Source organism: Pteropus vampyrus, unplaced genomic scaffold (genome assembly GCF_000151845.1).
Source record: "Pteropus vampyrus isolate Shadow unplaced genomic scaffold, Pvam_2.0 Scaffold520, whole genome shotgun sequence".
Classification (NCBI taxonomy): domain Eukaryota; kingdom Metazoa; phylum Chordata; class Mammalia; order Chiroptera; family Pteropodidae; genus Pteropus; species Pteropus vampyrus.
This window is the reverse complement of record NW_011889301.1, coordinates 472005-491285: the sequence shown is the minus strand read 5'-3', so window position 1 is coordinate 491285 and position 19281 is coordinate 472005. Positions and strand designations below refer to the sequence as shown.

Genomic DNA, 19281 nt, shown 5'->3' with positions numbered 1-19281 from the left:
TAGGAGTAGGACTCCAGATTTAGAATGTTACATAGAGCGGTAGGTAAAATATGTAAACATAATTCAGCTTATTGTATCATGCATGTGTGGCTGAACACCACTATTGTACTCTGATATGTGTGGAGCCATGCGGTCCCCTGGGGAGCAGAAGGGAAGCAGAAGAGAAAAGGCAGAAGCCTGCTCCCCGCAGTAGAACTGCACTTCCAGCAACAGAAGTGCACTCCCACAATAAAGTTGGTGCCTGTCATTTTATTCTCATGTTGGCCTCTTGTGCATTCATCCAACTGGGTGTCTCACTACCCAAACCTTCCCTTCTTGATCAGCTTGGCACTGACAGCTGCTGTGACAAATAACTTAAGATTTCCAGCGGCTTAACACAATGAAGTTTGTTTTTTTGTCTTAGATAACAGACACTATTCCACATGGTCATTTGGGGCCCACAGCTGAGAAAGTCTTCACCACCTATAACACTAGGTTTCTAAGATTGCCCTGGGCATTAACATCCAGCCAGCATAAGGAAGATACATCCCTTGCCTTAACCACCTTGACTGAGAAGTGACACACATCATTTCTGCTTGATTTCATTGGCAAGACTGGTCACATGACCCCACCTAGATGTAAGGGAGTCTGGGTAATTCCCTGGCTGGGCAGCCACTTATCAGCTACAACTCTATACCAATGAAAGAAAGAGTAGGGATCTGTGGGGCACATGTAGCTGTTCTTGCCACCAATATCTTAAGTTTACTTGTCATTGTGAATTAAATTATTATGGAAAGAAGAAGAAACTCTAGAATTAAATACCTAGTTCCAATTCCTGTTTCCACCACTTGTATTTGTGTGCACAAGTTACTCAACTCAGTTCTTTGGTTTCCTCATTGGTGAAACAAGGACACCAATAGACTTACTTCATAGTATTGTTCTGAGAATAAAATGAGAAATTACATTTAAAAGGTGCATAGAACAGAATCTGTCATATCAAAAGCCTCGATAATATTGGTTATTTTTCTATATGTTCGAATTTGTTATTGTTTGTGATTAGTAATTCTACTCAGCCATGCAGGTAAAAATTCTTTTAAGCATTTTAATAGTTTGTTCATCAATGTTTAGATTTTCATCATGGACAATAATATTCTCTACGAAGTACAGTCTTGTCCCTTCCTTTCCAATATTTGCATACTTTTAGCCTCATTATCTTGACTAACACCTTCAGCACAATGTTGAGCAAACATACTGTTTTTCCCTACTATACTGAGAACACTTAATGTTTCTCGAAACTAAGCATAATGTTTTCATTAATTCTGGAAGATAGTTTATCAATTTAAGAACATCTTCATCTATTCTTTTTTTCTAAATTACTTCTTTTTTAAACTGCTGGATTAAAATTGCTTATATTTAAGTTGGATCCTAATGATTTACGCTATCTTTGTCCTATTTTGGTATTGGAGTCATCTTTGTCCTATTTTGGTATTGGAGTCACAATTCATGAAACATGAGGGTAACCAACTTGTCCCAGGATTTTCTCAATTTTCTAACTGAGAGTCCCACATCCCAGGGATCGCCTCAGTCCCAGGCAAGTCAAGACAGTTAATCATCCTAGAAATTGTTTTTTGCCTATTCCTTGAAGATTTAGTAATATTTGCTTGTCAAAATGCTTAGGTGTTTTAAGTATTACCTTCTCCACTTCTTTTATGAGTACTGATCTCTTGATGTTTTTCTACTTCCTCTTGAGCTAACTTTTACCATTTATATTTCTATAGAAAATCATTTCTTTTATTTAGATTTTCGATTTATTGATAAAAAGATTTAAATAGGTAGGTTCCTAATGTTTCTTCTCTCTCTCTTTTTTTTTTTTTTTTTTTCTTTCTTGGTCTTTTTCAAGAATCAGTTTTTGTTGATCAAGTCAGTCTAAACTGATCAATTCAGTTTATTCCTATGTTTCTTATGTCATCAATTTTTGTTTTTCTCTCTATTAATTTACTCCTTCTGCCTCTTTTGTATTTATTTTTATTGTCCTTTTTCTAGAATTCCTTGAAAGTTAAAACTATTTGCAGTCTATCTCATTTTCTAGTAGATGCATTTAAAGCCAAAACTTTTCATCTGCATAGAACTTTCACCTTAATTCACAGGGGTATCTAATTTTATCTTTTCTTTAATCTTAGAGTGACACAGAAGAAAAATTTTTAACATAGATGAGAGGGTGGATATCATTTTTAAAGAATATTTCTAATTTTATTGCATAGTATTTAGTGAATGTAATGGCATGTTTTCGCCATTTGTAATTTATTAGTTTTATATTCATTCTTTCTTATTCTTTATGTCCCCTTTTTTTTTGCCTGATTGAGTTAATATAGCATATAGGCAATATTGTGGTAATGAGTTAACTCTGAAATCTCAGCAGTTTAACATAACAAAGCTTTATTTCGTATTCATTATGTTCAAACTGTAGACCCATCTTTGACTAAGGCCCTCCAAAATCTATAGCAAGAGATCGTGACTTATTGGTGCTCTGACCTTAGAGCATTCTGCTGCCACCATCCACACTTGTTTGATGAATATTTCTCCTGAACCAGATGTGGGAGAGAACTAGTGCAGGATTAAATTCTATCCACAACAGTTACCTCAAGGGCAAAGAGACCTTGGCCCAAGCACAGCTGGAGGAACAGTGTGAGGCAAGATACAGGATGAAGGTGTGTTCACCAGGGCCAAGGTGAGAGGCAGTCCCTGTGGTGGAGGACTCATAAAACTGACCCATAGGTAGTATCTATGTGTCAGTCTCCAGGCCCAGAGAGCTAGAAGCCTTCTTACGAGGTTACCAGGCACGTAAGACCCTTAGCATCCAACTTTCTTCTCTTCTCTGCCCACCCTGTCTGAGCCTTCCGCTCCTTAGACCCTGGAAGGTACAGACACCTCAGATAGCAATCAGGAGAAATGCTAGGCCAGGAAAGAAAGAAAACAAACCACAGAACCAGGTCATGTCCCACTGATCATGGTCTCAGAAGCAGGTCCCAGATGGGGGAAGGGAAGAATGTTTAACTTTATTTCATGCTCAGCGTTTGATTACTGCAGGTGATTGAACACTGGTAAGTATAGAATAGAAACCATGTCTGCATCTGAAAGGGACCAGAGGACTTCATTTTACTCTAAGAGGAATCAGTGAAGTAATAGGACCAGAGAGGGAGAAAAAACACAGCTACAGAGCCGGTTCGAAGAGGTGAAAGAAAACAGAGTGATTGTGAGTGTGTCCAATAAGCCCTAGCAGGCCTGCTTATTAAAAAAAAACTGGTCACATTTTATATTTCTATTTCTAAAAGAGACATGCAAATCTCCCACAATAATATAAGTTTGTCAATCACTTCTATCAGTTTCTACATTCAATATTTTGAAGTTATAGTGTCAGAAATAGAATAGGCTCTATTAATAATCAATGATCAATTTGAACATTTCCCTTTTATTATCTTGAATTATATTTTGTCTGACACTAATATTGCTCCTACTCCTCTCCTTTCTTTTGCATTTTCCTAGTATATATTTTTCTATTTCATTATTTTCAATTTTTCTGGATTCACCATAGGGGTTTTTTTAGCCCCATCTCAGTATCCATTTATCGGCAAATTTAACCAAGTCATATTTATTTAGATTTTAGACTTCTTGCACTAACTCCTGCTGTCTTATTTCTGTTTTTCTATTCACTATGTTTTGTTATTATTTTTCTTTGTAGTAAGCCGGATGGGATAGGCAATGCCGCAGTAACAAATTGGTCCCAAATCTCAGTGGCTTAATACAAGAAAGTTTTGTTCTTCTTCATACAATATCTTCTGCAGGTAACCCAAAGTTCAGGCCAGCCCCATTCATGCAATGACTCAGGGACCTAGGGATTTTTTTACTCCCTGCAGCACTGGAACTGGGATGAAGCAAGCAAAGAACCTGAGGTATAAAATTTAAGGAGGTTCTGACTCTCTGATTCATGGTCACCTTAGTTCCCATTCTGCTTTTTCAACTAGTGGCTCCACCCTCTCAACACAAGGCCTCCAGTGTTTTGCCTCATATTGAGTGATTAAGCACTGAATTTGATTAAAGTGCAAAAAAGACAAATTTGTCTTTTAAAAAAAATAAATTTCAAGGACAAAAATAGCCAATTTTTTCTCAAACTAAATACAAAAAAAAAACAATTCTGCATCTGGATTAGTAAAACATTTACATAAGTGAAAAATGCTTAAAAAACAATGAACATTTTATAAGACTTCATACAAACAAGAGGATACACATCAAACATATTAGAAAGTTTGCATATGGGAGGAAGAAGAAAAAGAATAGGGAATGAGAATGAAAGGAAAATAATGAGAGCAGGACCTCATATGAATCAATGATAATAATTCAACCCTCTGTCTCTTTGACTAACATATAAGATGGAGGAATAAGAGGAAGAAAAAAGAGTGGGGTGAGGGATGGGGAAAGGCAGAAAATAGAAAAAAATAGAATACACCTGCTGAAGTAGACTCATATTTTGATGGAAGTGGGTGTAGTAGACATCATCTCCATAGCATTTGCTGTTTATTAAGTCGATTATACCAATTTTCAGTTTTACCATACCCATGTTACAACTTAATTTTCATTTTTATAAATGCTTATTTTATAGCTACCTTTAGCTATTCCAGTTTATTTTTTTAGTAAAGTTAACCCCTAATCTTATCAATGAATAAGGCCATAATTGCACACATTCTGGCAATTCTAAATTTTGATGTTAAATCTTTAAAGAAAAGTTCATCCCAAACTTAGATACAGGCAAAATGATGATTGATTGATTTTTTATTAATGTCACCCTAGAATGTTGTCTAATAAGCCTGCTTGACCTCATCTGACACTTTGGGGGAGGTAACTTTGCAGTCGCAGAATCATTTAAAAATCCTCAACCAATGAAGGTGCAGACAGCTCATAGCCAACAAAGTTAGAAACGGGAGTTTGGAGGATCTTTATAGTCTGGCAGAGAAGCTACCCCAGACATGATATGATTATTACCCTATAGAAAGTTAATCCATCTGGTATCTAACTTGGCAATATTATTTCGCACCCAACTAACTATATAAATCCCTATTTCTCAAATGCTCTTCAGTCAGCTCTTTTGTCTTCCCACCTTCCTTCCTTCCTTACTAAGCTAAATAAAAATTTAACAAGTGCTAATATGTATCTTTGAGAATTGTGCTTTTGAAATACTGAAGATGAATTATTGACCAATCAATCCTCTGAAGTATTTTGCTAAATGAACACACATTTATACTATAACCTTAACGTCTGCAAGATTTCAGAAATGAATGTACTATCATACCCTATTAAAGAGAAAAAATATCAAAGAGGAGTTTTAAATTGAGCTTTATGATACTTTCAAGAGACACACCTAAACATAAGGTCGCAGAAAGGTTGAAACGAAAAGGAGAAAAAATATTAAATATATATAAGGTGAACACAAAAAAATGCACAACTTTATTAATATCCATCAAAACAGGCATTAAAGCAAATAAGTATTACTAGAAATAAAGACTAGTCAAAGGTTCAATTCATCAGGAAGATATAGCAATGCTAATCCTGGATTACCAAATAAAATAGCTTTACATAGAACTGTAAGAAAAGTTGGAAAGCACACTATCAGAATTGGAGAACAATTTTAAAATTTTTTTAAAAAGTTTTTATTTTTAATTTTTTAAAGAAATTTGAAATTTAAAAAGAAAAGAGCAAAAGATGAAAGAAAAACTCAGAGTATGAGGATAAAACTTATGAAATCTTTTTGCAGACAAGAAAGCAAAGAGGCAAAAAAATAGAAATGATGAGAAAAAAGAGACAATTAGAGGATGAATTCAGGATCTGAATAATTGGAGTTCCAGAAATAATATTATCTAACATCTGAGTAATTGGAGTTCCAGAAAAAAAGAGAGAAAATGAAGAGGATGAATGTAAACACCCTGGCCCGATTTGTTCTGTGGGCCACACAGCTGTGTCCCCCACTGCCTACCCTCTCGATATTGTTGCTCATTTTCTGAACATAGCTGTTGAGCCTTCCCAGATGGTTGCCTTGGATAAATGCGTTTCTTGCTAAAGTTTTTCAAACATAGAGAATGTTACAAAAAAAATATATTATGCCGATAAATTTGAAAACTAAGGTAAAAAGGATGTATTTCTAGAAAAACATAAATCTAAAGCTTATTCAAGAAGAAATTAAAAGCCCAAATAGTTCTATAACCACTAAAATAATAATAATGATAATGTGATGGTGATAATAAGTGAGTAATTTAAATTGTCCCACAAAGAAAAGTCCAGCCATAGGTAGTTTTACAGTTAAATTTTATCAAACATTTAAAAAAATCCAATTATTACAAAACTGCACAATCTTTTTCAAAGAATAAAAAGTAAAATATCCCTGTTCAGTTTATAAGACTGGTATAAGCACGACACCAAAACTTTGGAAACTGGTTGGCATTATCCAGTCATGTTGTCTATGTATAACTTACGAGCCAGCAATTCTGCTCCTGCGCATGTTCTTAACTCTTGTACAAGTCCTCTGGAACAAGGGTCCCCAACCCCTGGGCCGCAGACCAGTACCAGTCCATGGCCTGTTAAGAACCAGGCCACATATCAGGAGCTGAGCGGCAGGTGAGCAAGCAAAGTTTCATCTGTATCTGCAGCCACTCCCTAGCGTTAGCATCACTGCCTCAGCTCCACCTCAGCTCATCAGGCATTAGATTCTCATAGGAGCACCAGTCCCTGGTGCCAAAAACTGTTGGGGACCGCTGTTCTAGGAGACATGAACAAAGCATTCATATCGGCAAAAGTAGAAACTACCGAAATGTCTGTCAACAAAGGAAAGGATAAACAATTGTGATCTATTTACATAATAGAATATTGTATAACTCTGAAAATGAATGGACCATGTTCTACATGCATTTGTATAGATGCATTTCAAATGCATTATATTGATCAATAAGAAGCAGTTTACAGATCTATGAATCAACTTACATTAAGTTCTAAATAAGCACTATAACCAACATGTTGCCTAGGGATACATGCATATGCAATAGAGCTTTTTTAAAGTAAGGAAACTATTAACACAATGTTCATGATAGTGCTTACATCTCTGGGGATGAAGAGGGGGAAATACAAAGGCATAACGTATGTGCCTATATGACACACTTCAAGGACAATGATTATGTTCTTTTTCTTAAGCTGGGTGGCAAGGTACACAGTACTCATCACATTATTTTTTTTCTAACCACACCTATGCACTCTTGTTCAATACATCTCCATCTCTCTCTTTCTCTCTCTCTCTCTCAATCTCTCTCTCTCTCTCTCTCTCACACACACACACACACACACACTCGTGGCATACTGCAATGAACCTAGAATATTCAAAGCCTAGATCAGAAATTATAGGGTTGAAGCTGAGCCTCACAGGAACAAAGCAATGAATCCAGAGAAACATAAAAATAATTAAAAGCTACTGTTTTCATTTAAGGCGAGATGAAAGAGAATTACTCCAGAGTGCAGCTGGAGTAATTTAGATTGGAGTAATTTAGACATTAAGAAGAAGAATTTCCTTGCTGAAACGGCATAAAGCACCATCATATATTACCAAATAAGTGTGTGATGACAGTCAAGAATAGGGCAAGACAGTTATTTTTCTTGGGTCTGTCTGAGGCAGAGCTAGCCAAATGATTTTAATCCAAGGGCCAACTCTGTGCCATTACTTGTAGTTTCCAAGAGAAGTATCGTGAGAAGAATTCTGACTGCTCTTGTCTGCCACACTGGACCTGGGAGCAGTGCCTACATCCGTGCCATCCCAGATGTTGGGTGGTGGTGCTAGAACTGCCCAGATGTGCAGGAACAAAACCAGACCATCTTTAGTCATATATTTTGCTTCTAGCATTCTCTGGGCATTAACAACCAAGAATACATATTTACATACATCAGAGTGACAAAAAGAAAAATTGACATTTAAATATATACTTTAAATATTAAAACTTATAATAATATGGATGGGTTAAAATTGGTTCAGTCATATAGAGAACAATTCAGCAATGATATTCAATAATTAAATGCCCATACTCGTAAGCCAGCTATCGTACTGACAGAGATTATATACTTGGCTGTGTATATGTTCAAGGGTGTGTTTTGAAACATCATTTGTAAAAACAAAAATGAAAATCAGCTTAATACCTATTCTTAAGAGGCTGATATAAGAGACATGATACATCCCTGAAATCATTAAAAAGAATGCAGGCCATCTGTATGTCTTCGCTGTGGAAAGATCTCCATGCTATATTATTAAATGAACAAAGCAATGTTGAAAATAGGGTATATGGTTGTGTAAAGTAGGATTTCATTTGTGCTGACATGGGCAAAATCTAAACATAAGGTGTAAATTCTCAAGGAGATTGCTAGTGGGCCACTAAAACCTGTTCCCTCCTTCTGCCTGGGTATGTGACTAGATGATATTTCTGGCCTTTCTTACCCTGGTTTTGGACACATAACTGAGTTCCATCAATGGCCCGCAGGACATACACATGCGCATGACCCTGCTCCAGCTTTGAAGAGCAAAGGCCCACAAGGTAAGACAGAAGGAACTTACACAAAACTTCCTGCCAATTAGGAAAATCTGGATTGTCATTGGGTCTCTCTGTCAATATAGCCAACCTTCACCATTCTATCAACATCCTTATCAATATATAAGTATGAATATAGACATGGGCTTTCTTTACCTTTTCTGGAAGGAATCTCAGGACATTTTTCATACTGGTGACCACTATAGAGCAGAGTAAGATAGGAGCAGGGGTGGGTGGAGGCCTTTATTTCTCTTTTTATGCCTTTCTATGCTTTCTCAGTTTTCCAATGTTATGCCTGCATTATTTTATCTTTAAAAGAATTAACTGGAAAAAGAGATGATGGCCTTTTTGCTGTTTCTCCTCTATATCTCTTTGAATTAAATATATATACATAAACATTATTAGACGTCAAGGAAATGCAAATTAAAACCACAATGAGATATCACTACACAACTATCAGAATGGCTAAAAAAAAAAAAATAGTGACAACGTCAAATGCAAGCAAAGATGTGGAGAAAATAGGTGATTCATCCATTGCTGGCGGGAATGGCACACCCACTCAGGGAAAGAGTTTGACAGATTCTTAAAAAACTAAACATGCAACTATTATACCACCCAGTAACTGCACTGAGAAAAATAGATTTACGTTCATGCAAATACTTATATGAAATTGTAATAGCAGCTTTATTTGTATTGCTACAAACTGGGAACAAGCTAGATTTCCTTCAATGGATAAATGGTTAGACAAACTGTGCAATATCCATACCATGAATTCTACTTAGCACTGGAAAAGAACAAACTATTGACACAACCTGAATGAATCTTCAGAGAATTATGCTGAGTGAGAAAAGGTCAATACAAAAAGGGTATAAAGCATATGATTCTATTTATATAACTTGGTTGAAATGACCAAATTGTAGAAAAGAGGACCAGATTAGTGGTTGACAAAGGTTGAGGAGGGAGTCAGGGTAGGAGGGAATTGGGGTTGAAGGGCTTGGGAGTGTTTATAAAAGGGCAACACAAGAGATTCTTGTGGTAATGAAACTATTCTGTATCTTGACTGTCTCCACGCCAATATCCTGATTGTTATATTGTCCGATAGCTTTGCAGAATGTTACCATTGGAAGGAATTGGGTAAAGAGTACATGGAAACACTATTATTTCTTACAACTGCATATGAATCTACAATTGTCTCAAAATAAAAGGTTTATTTTTTTTTAAGTTAAAGGAGAACAAAATAAGTACATGAAAAGTAGATGGCAGTGCTTTTCAAGAGAGCGAGAAATGTGTGTGGTGTGAGTGGGTGCTACATGGGGCTTAGCCATGACGGAGGCGAGCTGGGAAACCAGAGCGGCTGGCCCTGCTTGGGGCCAGTCGGGCTGCTTTTGCACAGACCAGAGCAGTTGCACATGCTCCTCAGGGATTCTGTAGCTGGGCACTGCTGACCGGGAACCCTGGATGGCCAGCCAGAACAGTAAATGTGATGTCTTTATTTGACCTAAGCCCATTTGTTTGTTCATAATTATTGGATTTTCTTGTAGCCTCCAGTAATTACAAATATGTAAAGACTACAGATTTCCTCCCCCACAATCAGCCAGCAGGTGGTATGTTACCAAATGCAAGCAAGCCTCAGACCAAATCCTACCACACAGAAACATTTAGCAGTAAACTGTCAGTAAAACAGTCACAAGCCTGTTCTTACAACTCAGCAGAGTCCCAGCTCTCTGTCCCTTATGCATTATGTGAGTGCCTGGTATGAAGGCTCATCCCAGAAGGTTATGATACTGTCTTGGGGCAGGATACAGTCAACCTTCTAGCTGGGTCAGGTGTCAGAATCCTCCACTAAGTGGCAGGACACAGGACTAAGCCAGTATAAGGCCAAGAATACTAGTCTACTGTGCCCACAGATATTACATGTTTTTTATACAAGAGCAGAAGTGCCCATACAATATTTCTAGCCAATCCACATATCTTGGATGGCATGTCTTCAAGAAAATCTTTCATAATATCTCTTGGCTAAGGGACAAACTCTCCAATGAAAGTCCAGTTAGCTAAAGAGTAGATGTTGATGAACTTTGATTTAGTGTATTTAAAAACTAGCTAAAAACCCGATTTAGCCAGGGTCTTGACAGAAACAGAATACTCAAACTGGGTAACTTGAAGAGAATTTAATAAAAGGACAATTCACAAAATATGTGTAGGGAGTAGAGAAAACGCAATACCCTGAGGCTAATAACAACAGGGCTATTGTCGCTTGTGGGCCTGAGAGGATTGAGGAACGAATAGATATCAAAACCAGAGAAAGAGAGCTGTGTGGAGAGGGCCATCTGACGGAACCACGACCTTCGGCAGAGGGACACAGCCAGTCCTTCGTGACTCACAGGAAGAGAGCAAAAAAGAAGATGACCTCCCTCTCCTCTCTCTTTCACCTGTTGCCAGTGTTCCCCACTGGCCAAAACCAGCTGAAACCAGAGGTCAACTGAGCTCACTGGTGCAAGTCAGCCTCCTGAGGCACAGAGCATGGCGAAGAAGGATAGGGGGGAGGGAGCAATTGGGGGAATCATTTTATGAACAATATAGATGTCTAACCAATGTGCTGTATACTTGAAACTAATTTAAATAAGTAAATTTACCTTTTTTTTTTTTTTTTTTAAAAAAAAGAAGGATAGAGAATGGGTCCAGCGGTGCAAGTGGAGAAACCCAACACACACCCACCTCTGGGCATTAACTTCAACTGTTAACCAACTGCTGCAGAAACATGGAGTAAAACTCACTGACATTAAACGTAAATTTACCCAGTGATTCCACTCCTAGGTAATCTACTCAAGGGAAATGGAAACATTTTGTGTTCACACAAAAACTTGCATATGAATGTTCACAGCAGTGTCATTACATTGCCAAAAAATGGAAACAACCTAAACATTCATCAACTGGTAAATGAAAAAATAAACTGCAGTCTATACATACAATGGAATATTATTCTGCAATAAAAATGAAGGACATCAACACAAGCTATCACCCGGATGAACTTCAAAAACATTATGCTAAGTAGAAGCCAGTCACATATTGTGTGGTAACATTTGCGTAAAATGTCCAAAAGGGTTAGCGGCAGCCTAGGGCAAGAGATGGGAATGAGGAATTAACTGTCACCAGGCATGGGGGTCTTATTACGATCTTTTTAGAGTGATGGAAATGCTCTAAAGCTGGATGATGATGATAGTGAACTTAGTTAATTTACTAAAAATCATTGAATTGCACACTTAATACAGGTGAATTTTTCGCTATATAAATTATATCTCAAGAAACTGTTTAAAATATAAAAATTAACCGACCCTCATGCATATCATATTATCTACGCCGAAGTTTTTTTAAGTAAATTGCATTCACTCTAACGGGTGATCTTCAGTAATAGTGTTGTTCCAAGTCCCTGACTTGGAATGGGTATGGTGAGGTTTCACTTTATAAAACGATAATCAATCAATATTCACACATATAAAAACGATAATTAGGGGTGATAGTCTGCATCTGTTTTTCCTTTAAATAGTTTATTTCCTAATATACTTAAACATAACATACAAAAATGTTTATTCACTGGCAGTTTGGCTGGAACACAGCTATGATTTAGAAGGAAAAGAAGCCACAGAAAATCTCTCAAAGACTTTCATGCTGATTTTGACTAAAAGAAATGCACCTTCAGCTGTACCTATCTTACTCTTTCCTCTGAAAAACAACCACCATGGAAAAACTAACCAAGAAGAGTGAATCCTAAAGTAAACTATGCACTCTGGGTAATAACGACGTGTCAGTGTTGATTCGTCAATCGTAACAAACGTGCTATTCTGGTGGCGGATGTCGATAGTGGGGCAGCTGTGCATACGTGGGAACAGTTGGATATATGGGAAATCTCTGTTGTACCTTCTATTCAATTTTGTAATCATCCTAAAACTGCTCTAAAAAATACAGTCTAGTTACAAACTTCAAAATAAATAGAAAATTAAAAGATTGAAAAATGAAAACCAAGGACTGTCCTGTTTCAAGAGAGACCCTGCCAATAATACCCTGGAGTCCTCTCTTTCTTTTCATGGAAAATCTCCACCTCCACTGCTAGCCCTCATCTTTGAGTCTTGGGATCCATCAAAGCATCAATGGCTAATTTACTCCACCAGTCTCTTAGAGGGGAGATTGTCCATTAAATGGGAAACAATTTGCATTTTCAGCACAAAGGATTCTCTCTGCCTGTTGAGCTTTCCAGCCTCTCCTGAATTGTGCCATTTCTCTCAAGAGCCATAGACATTTTAAAGGTTCTATGTGAAGTGGTCTGGGCCAGGGGGGAGGTGCAGAGAACACGATTGCCTGGGCCAGCATTGTTCCTTTTGTCCATTTGAGCAGAGCTCAACCTCCTTTCCAGTATGTCCAAGCTGACAGGCTCCATATGTGGGTTTTGCTGCCGCCCTTTACAGGGAGCTAAGCCACACAAGTGCTCTTTTTCCCCGGAATTCACTGCAGGGCACCATTCTAAAGAAGAATAGCTGCTGCTGTAATGAATGGGCCCTGTTTTCCTTCTACTCTATGTTAGGGCCTGGGTCAAGGAAGGTGCTTGTCACTACTAATCTATAACAGGTGGTAGGGACAGCAAGGAAGACAGAGCTTCCTCTATATGGCAATGAGTAAAAGAAAGGTCTTGAAATCAGGTGCTAAAGGAGGTAAAATGGTGGTAAAGACAGGGTGAAACGTGGCTTCAGAGGTACAGAAGAGCAGTCTTCCTCTTGTCATTTCTCCCAGGCCACCGCTCCTCACATTTTTTTCCCACTTGCTTCTAGTAATGCTTGAAATTCCTTTAGCAGGAGGTAAAGCTTCTCTTGCTACTCTAAATATAAATATCAATAAAGTTAAAAAGCAGCATAGAATAAGCTTCCAAAAAGATGAAATGGAAGTATTTTTGCCCATTTCTACCATTAAATGCAACTACAAAGTGTAACTTGGATATAATACATAAAAGAAACATATGAAGACTCGAAAATGAAGAGAAGATAAGCTACAGGCCTCATGTACCCCAAACTAATTGCTGGAGATTCTGTCAATTCAGAAACACAAACAGGTACAGATATAAAAAGTCCCAACAAAAGCCTCTTCTCTCTAACCAAAGCACCAGAAAAGGGTAGCCTAGCAAGACAGAAAATTTTAGACAATAAATGTTTTACTCCAGGCAAACAAGTGAAAGAGAGAGAGAGAGAGAGAGAGAGAGAGAGAGAGAGAGAGACATAGAGACAGAGAGAGAGAAGGAAGGAAGGAAGGAAGGAAGGAAGGAAGGAAGGAAGGAAGGAAGGAAGGAAGGAAGGAAGGAAGGAAGGAAGGAAGGAAAGAAAAAATTTTATGCTCCCATACCCAAAAAGGCTGAGTGAGGAGCTGAGAATTTCTTCCTGGTGAGGCTGCTGCCAACCCCCTACCAGGCTGGGATCAGAGAAGACCGAGTAGGGGGCAGAGACTTCAACTTTTACTTCCACCTGGCAGTGCCAAGGCACCCGTAATCTCCCTCCCCTCTCCTGTCTCATGGTATGATAACAAAGAAGGCATAGTGGAGGGTCAGGACTTTTGCTATCACCCCAGTGGCAGTGAGGCCACCTTCCCCAAGTACTGTTAGAGACTTTGTGGGGAGCGGTAAGGAGGCATTCTTGCCCCTCCCATTCAGAGTGATATAGTGGAGAGCCAGCACTCTCACCTCCACCCAGCAGTAACAAGGGGGCAGGATCCTTCAATGGAGGCCAAGTGGAAAACCTGGGCTTCTGCCTCACCTGCTAGAAACAAAAACATGCCCCCCTCCACACTTCCACCACTGAAGCAATGTTGGTACAGACCTAAAACAGGAGATTTAAACGAGATCCATAAAATAAAACCAAAAAGTCCAAGATTCAATCAAAAATCACTCATCACACCAAGAACCAGGAAGATCTCAATTTGAATAAAAGAAAAACAACAAACATCAACATTGAGAAGACACGAATGTTAGAGTTATCTGACTAGAACTTTAGAGCAGCCATCATAAAAATGCTTTAAAGAGCAATGACAAACACAATTAAAACAAATGAACAACAGAAAGTTTCAGTAAAAAAAAAAAAAAAAAGGGTATAAAGAAGAATGAAATGGAAATTTTAGAACTGAAAATAAACAATTACCAAAATTAAAAACTCAATAGATGGGCTCAATGGCAAATGGAGGGGACCAGGGAAAGAATCAGTGAACTTAAAAACAATAGAAATTACCCACTTTAAACAATGGAGTAAAAATACACTGAAAAAAATGAACAGCATTTCAGAGACTCGTTGAACTATAACGAAAATTTAACGTCTGTGTCATTAGAGTTCCAAAAGGCAAGAAGAGGGCTGGGCGGAAGATATATTCAAAGCAATAGTGAAGGATTCATTTCCAAATCTGTGAAAAGACATAAACTTACAAATTCAAAAGGCTGAGTGAAACTCGAACAAGATATCCCATGAAATCCACACAAAAAAACGTCATAACTAAACTTCTGGAAGCTAAAGACAGAGAAAAAACCTTGAAAGCAGTGAGAGAGAAACAACACCTTACTTAAAGGGGAAAAACAATTCAAATGACGTCAGAGTTATCAGAAACTGTGAAGGCCAGAAGGAAGTGGCACAATGTTTTTCAAGTGCTGAAAGAAAAGGACTGTCAACCATAAATCCCATATCCAGCAAAATTACCCTTCGGAATTGAAAGGGAAGTTGAAATATTCTCTGATGAAGGAAAACAAAGAGAATTTGTCACCAGCAGACTTACCCTAGAAGAATAGCTAAAGTCCTCTAAACAGAAAGGAAATAACAACAACAACAAAAAAGAATCTTTTGAAGGAAAGACAATGGAAAGAATGAAAGTATGGGTGAGTACAATATATTCTCCTTCTTCAAAAAAAAAAAGCAATATATGGGAAAGGAAATACAGTTTACCCATTCGACGATAATAGTAGCTAACTCTGGAGAGCTTACTCTGTGCAAAGCATTTTGCCTACCTCATTCCATTTAACCTTTACAAAAGCCCAGGTGGGATTGTCATCACCTCCAGGTAACTGATGTGGAAATTCTTCAGTGAGCATCAGCGGCACAGTTTGAACACAAAGGTGTCTAATCGATTCCCAACTGCAGGCTCCTAACCATTACCATCTATCTACAGCATCCCAGACTCTGCCCTGCTTTCTTTGGAGCAGCAGTTACCAAGGAGACAAAAACGGGCTCTCTGGAAAAAAGAAAAGGCTGCAAGAAGGAGACCTAGGGGTTCCAGAAAGTTGTCTAACACAGCCTTAGAAAAGAACAAAAGGAAATGAAGAAAAAGATTCGACAAGGAGAAGAGCAAAGCAAGAATTAATCTAGAATAGAAACAGAATTTAGAACTTCAAGGCTCTTGGAAGGTATCTTTTGCGCTGGTAAAGACTGGAAACCAAGAAAGGATGTGTAACTTGTCCAAAATCTCCAGACAGTTAGAGTCAGAGTAAGGACTAGAACTCACAGCTCCTGACCCCCCAGGCTATTGCTTTTGAAAACAGTAAAGAAACCAATGGCTAAAAAGAGCTTCCACTTGGGTCTCCTCTAAGTAGAAAGAAAAATGTCTGCATTTTCAGATATCAAATAGACCACAGGTATGTCAGGTCAGCATGAATTTGAGAAAAGAATCTGGAAAATAATAAAAAAAGAACCTGAATTTCTTGGCAATCCAGAGAACTGAGAGGTAAGGCCATGGATTTTTTGGATTCTGAGGGATTAGGCCATTTCTAGAAATTCAGACTCAAGTAGAAAATAGTTATATAAAAGGTGATATCATTTTAATGCAAATAGCTAGAAAAGCTTTCCTTCTGATTTTTGGGTATAAGAGACACAAGGCTCTGGAAAGTGGTTGCTGACTGGTCTCCCCAACCTCAATACTCAAATATGACCACTCATCTACTAAGTGTTGGGCACCACTGATCATCAGAAAGTTGTTATACAGGAATTAGCGTAAGAGCAAAAACAATGGAAGCAGAATGTCGGTACCAAAGAAGTTATTATCAGAGGATGGAGGATGGGGGCAGACCCAAAAGACCAGCACTAGGAGCTTCGTTAACTGGCACGGTTTAGGTTTGTTGAAGTCCCAAAAGTTTCTGTCAAGTGCCTCCCATACACTTTGCACTATCCATTTCATACAAGATGATCTTGCATCTATCATAATACAGGCCTTTGGGGACAAAAAAAAAAAACCAAAAAGCACATGAGTTCTGCACTGTTGTTGTATGTAGTTTTGTAATTAAAGTGTATTTAATTATATTTTTAAGATGCTATTGATTTTTTAACAGCCATCCTCATAATTTCCAGGATTCTTTCTATTTCTTCTTTTGTATTTTACACCGTTCTGGAGGTCAGTGTAACAGATACTGGGAAGAAATAAACTATGTAAGAATTCTAAGAAACAATACTTCATTAGTGAAAATGCAAAATTTGTAATAATATAATAACAGCATATAAACTACATATGCTGTAAATGTATTTTTTAAAAGTATAACTACCTATCTATTCACTATCTATCTATCTGCAAGAAGCGAGAAGCCTGGAAAGAAATACTAAAAGACACTGATCATATTTCAGTGACTCTCAGCCCTATTAAATCCTGTCTCTATATAGTATTTTGTAGTGCCCATTACTCTTTTTAAAATTAAAGCCATAGATAATACGTCCTGCATTCAGAAATAATTTTTTAAAAATCAATATATGCCCTGGCTATAACGTAAAAGATAAATAAAAGTAGCTTATAATTTTTTAAGTTGTGTTTAAGTATATGTAATCAGAAAACTATGCTTAGGATGGGTGTCACGTGACTATGATACGTTCAATACAAGGGAAGGAGAAAGTCTCCAAGAACACAACTTACCTCGAATGCATAAGCTTTCCCGATCCCATCTCCTGCTCCAGTGATCACTGGAAAAGCAGAAAAAAATTTTAAAGGATAGACTTAATCTTTAAAGTCCTCTTTTTCACTGGCTACGTTTTCTTGCAGGCTACTCTCTAGGATACTTAATATTCCAAAGCAGAGCCTTTCTACTCCCTAGCCTCACCCGGCTCAACTGTGAAGTTTCCAGCCCTGGACTTCCCTCACTAAACGTTCAAAATGAAGCTTTCCTTTTCTTTCTTTTCTTTTTGAGAAGTTGGTGAGGCCGTGGAAGACTCCAAAATGAAGCAAAGAATCTCAGCCAGGAAATATTTCATTCAGACCGCATAAGGTTTTGGACATTTCTAAACCTTAGTTCACCAAGGGTGAGCAGTGTACCCTATTATCTCTCTACCCCTACACCCAACTGTCACTGTAAGGACAGTTCAAGTTTCCTACTAAAAGTCGAGTTCTCCCCTCTTCCCATTCCCACCTGCACAGGACAGCAGTAATTGAAGACCACGGAAGATAGGGAAATTAACAATTTATTTTTTTAAGTTATTGGATTTCTTGGTGCCCAGCTTGGAAATGTAACCTCGGCACTTCATTCAAGGAGATGCTGAAACCACAGCCTCATGTCCTTTACCTTAAATCCAGTCATGGGGCTGAAATTCCACATGGCACTTCTAGGAGATAAATCCCATTGAGGCAACAGTTAACCTACTTGGGAAACAACTGGACCCAGACTCCATCTAACTGTCTTTAAAAGATGTCTCCACAAAGATTTTGTTGCCTTGATTTTTTAATACCCTCACTTCTCAAAAGGGCTTGGCAAATTTTTTTTTTAAATAAAGTGAATTAAAATTATTTGAATTTCAGAATTTCAAAACACCCTTTAACAAAACAATAGTGCTTTGGGTTTTTGAAAATCTAGAGAAGTGGATGTTTCTGAAACATTTATTATATGCATCGTCAGAAACTCCAAAAGGAAGAAAGCCCAGCTAGTGAAGATGAGCAGATAGGCATGTAGGTGAGAGTCTGGTCACATTCCTCCCTAGTTAATCTCGGGCCCCGTGTCTTGTTTTTCAGACAATTCTAATTTCACTCATCTTTTCCAGACGCCCCAAATTAAAATCACCCAAAGGAATTACATGTTTGCTCTCAAAGGGAAAAGATGCAATGTATCTTTTGAGACATAAGCAATAATAAGCAGAAATGACAAAAATCAAAAGATGGAACGCTTTCTTTACCTGCCCAGTGTCCCATTGACTTCAAGAAAGACCTTGGCGAAATATTCCAGAAGTGCAGGAAAATATATTTGGAGAAGTTCACACACTTTACCAGGTAGACCAGGCACACTAGCAGCCCTACAAAAATGAAGAGTTGTTCCAGAACCTCTCTCATGATGGCACCACAGCGAATGCTGTTTCCCTTCTGGCTCAGGGACTCTATGGGTCTCCTAGAGCTCAGCCGCTCTGCAGATCTGTCAGTCACCTTCTGGAGTCACCGGGTGCTTTCCACTGGTGTGGAGGCCTTTAGATTAGAGTAACTTCTTTACACAATCCTCTGATTCACAGACTTTGAAATAAAGTATTCTTTCCAAACTCTTTATAGCACTGTTGGGCTTTTGTGACCGTGGGAGAGCTGGTGAAGGAGTAAAAGGCAGACATGAAAAAAGATAAAGCCTGGACAAAATTAAAATGGCAGCCCAAGGTTCTCTCCCTTATTTGGAAGCTAAAAAGGATTCTAAAAAGGATGCAAAATCCTATAAGTCATTTATTCAGCA

General features: G+C 38.0%; 1 protein-coding gene across 1 annotated transcript in view; it reads right to left on the bottom strand.

The window, feature by feature from the left end:
- Positions 1 to 18899, bottom strand: part of HSD17B3 (hydroxysteroid 17-beta dehydrogenase 3) — a 37170-nt gene extending 18271 nt beyond the window's left edge. Inside the window, exons 1-2 of the mRNA XM_023525060.1 lie at positions 18746 to 18899; positions 17499 to 17545 (exon numbers count right to left, since the gene is read on the bottom strand). Coding sequence (XP_023380828.1) covers positions 17499 to 17545; positions 18746 to 18899 — 201 coding nt within the window. The remainder of the gene's footprint in view (positions 1 to 17498; positions 17546 to 18745) is intronic.
- Positions 18900 to 19281: the final 382 nt, after the last annotated feature.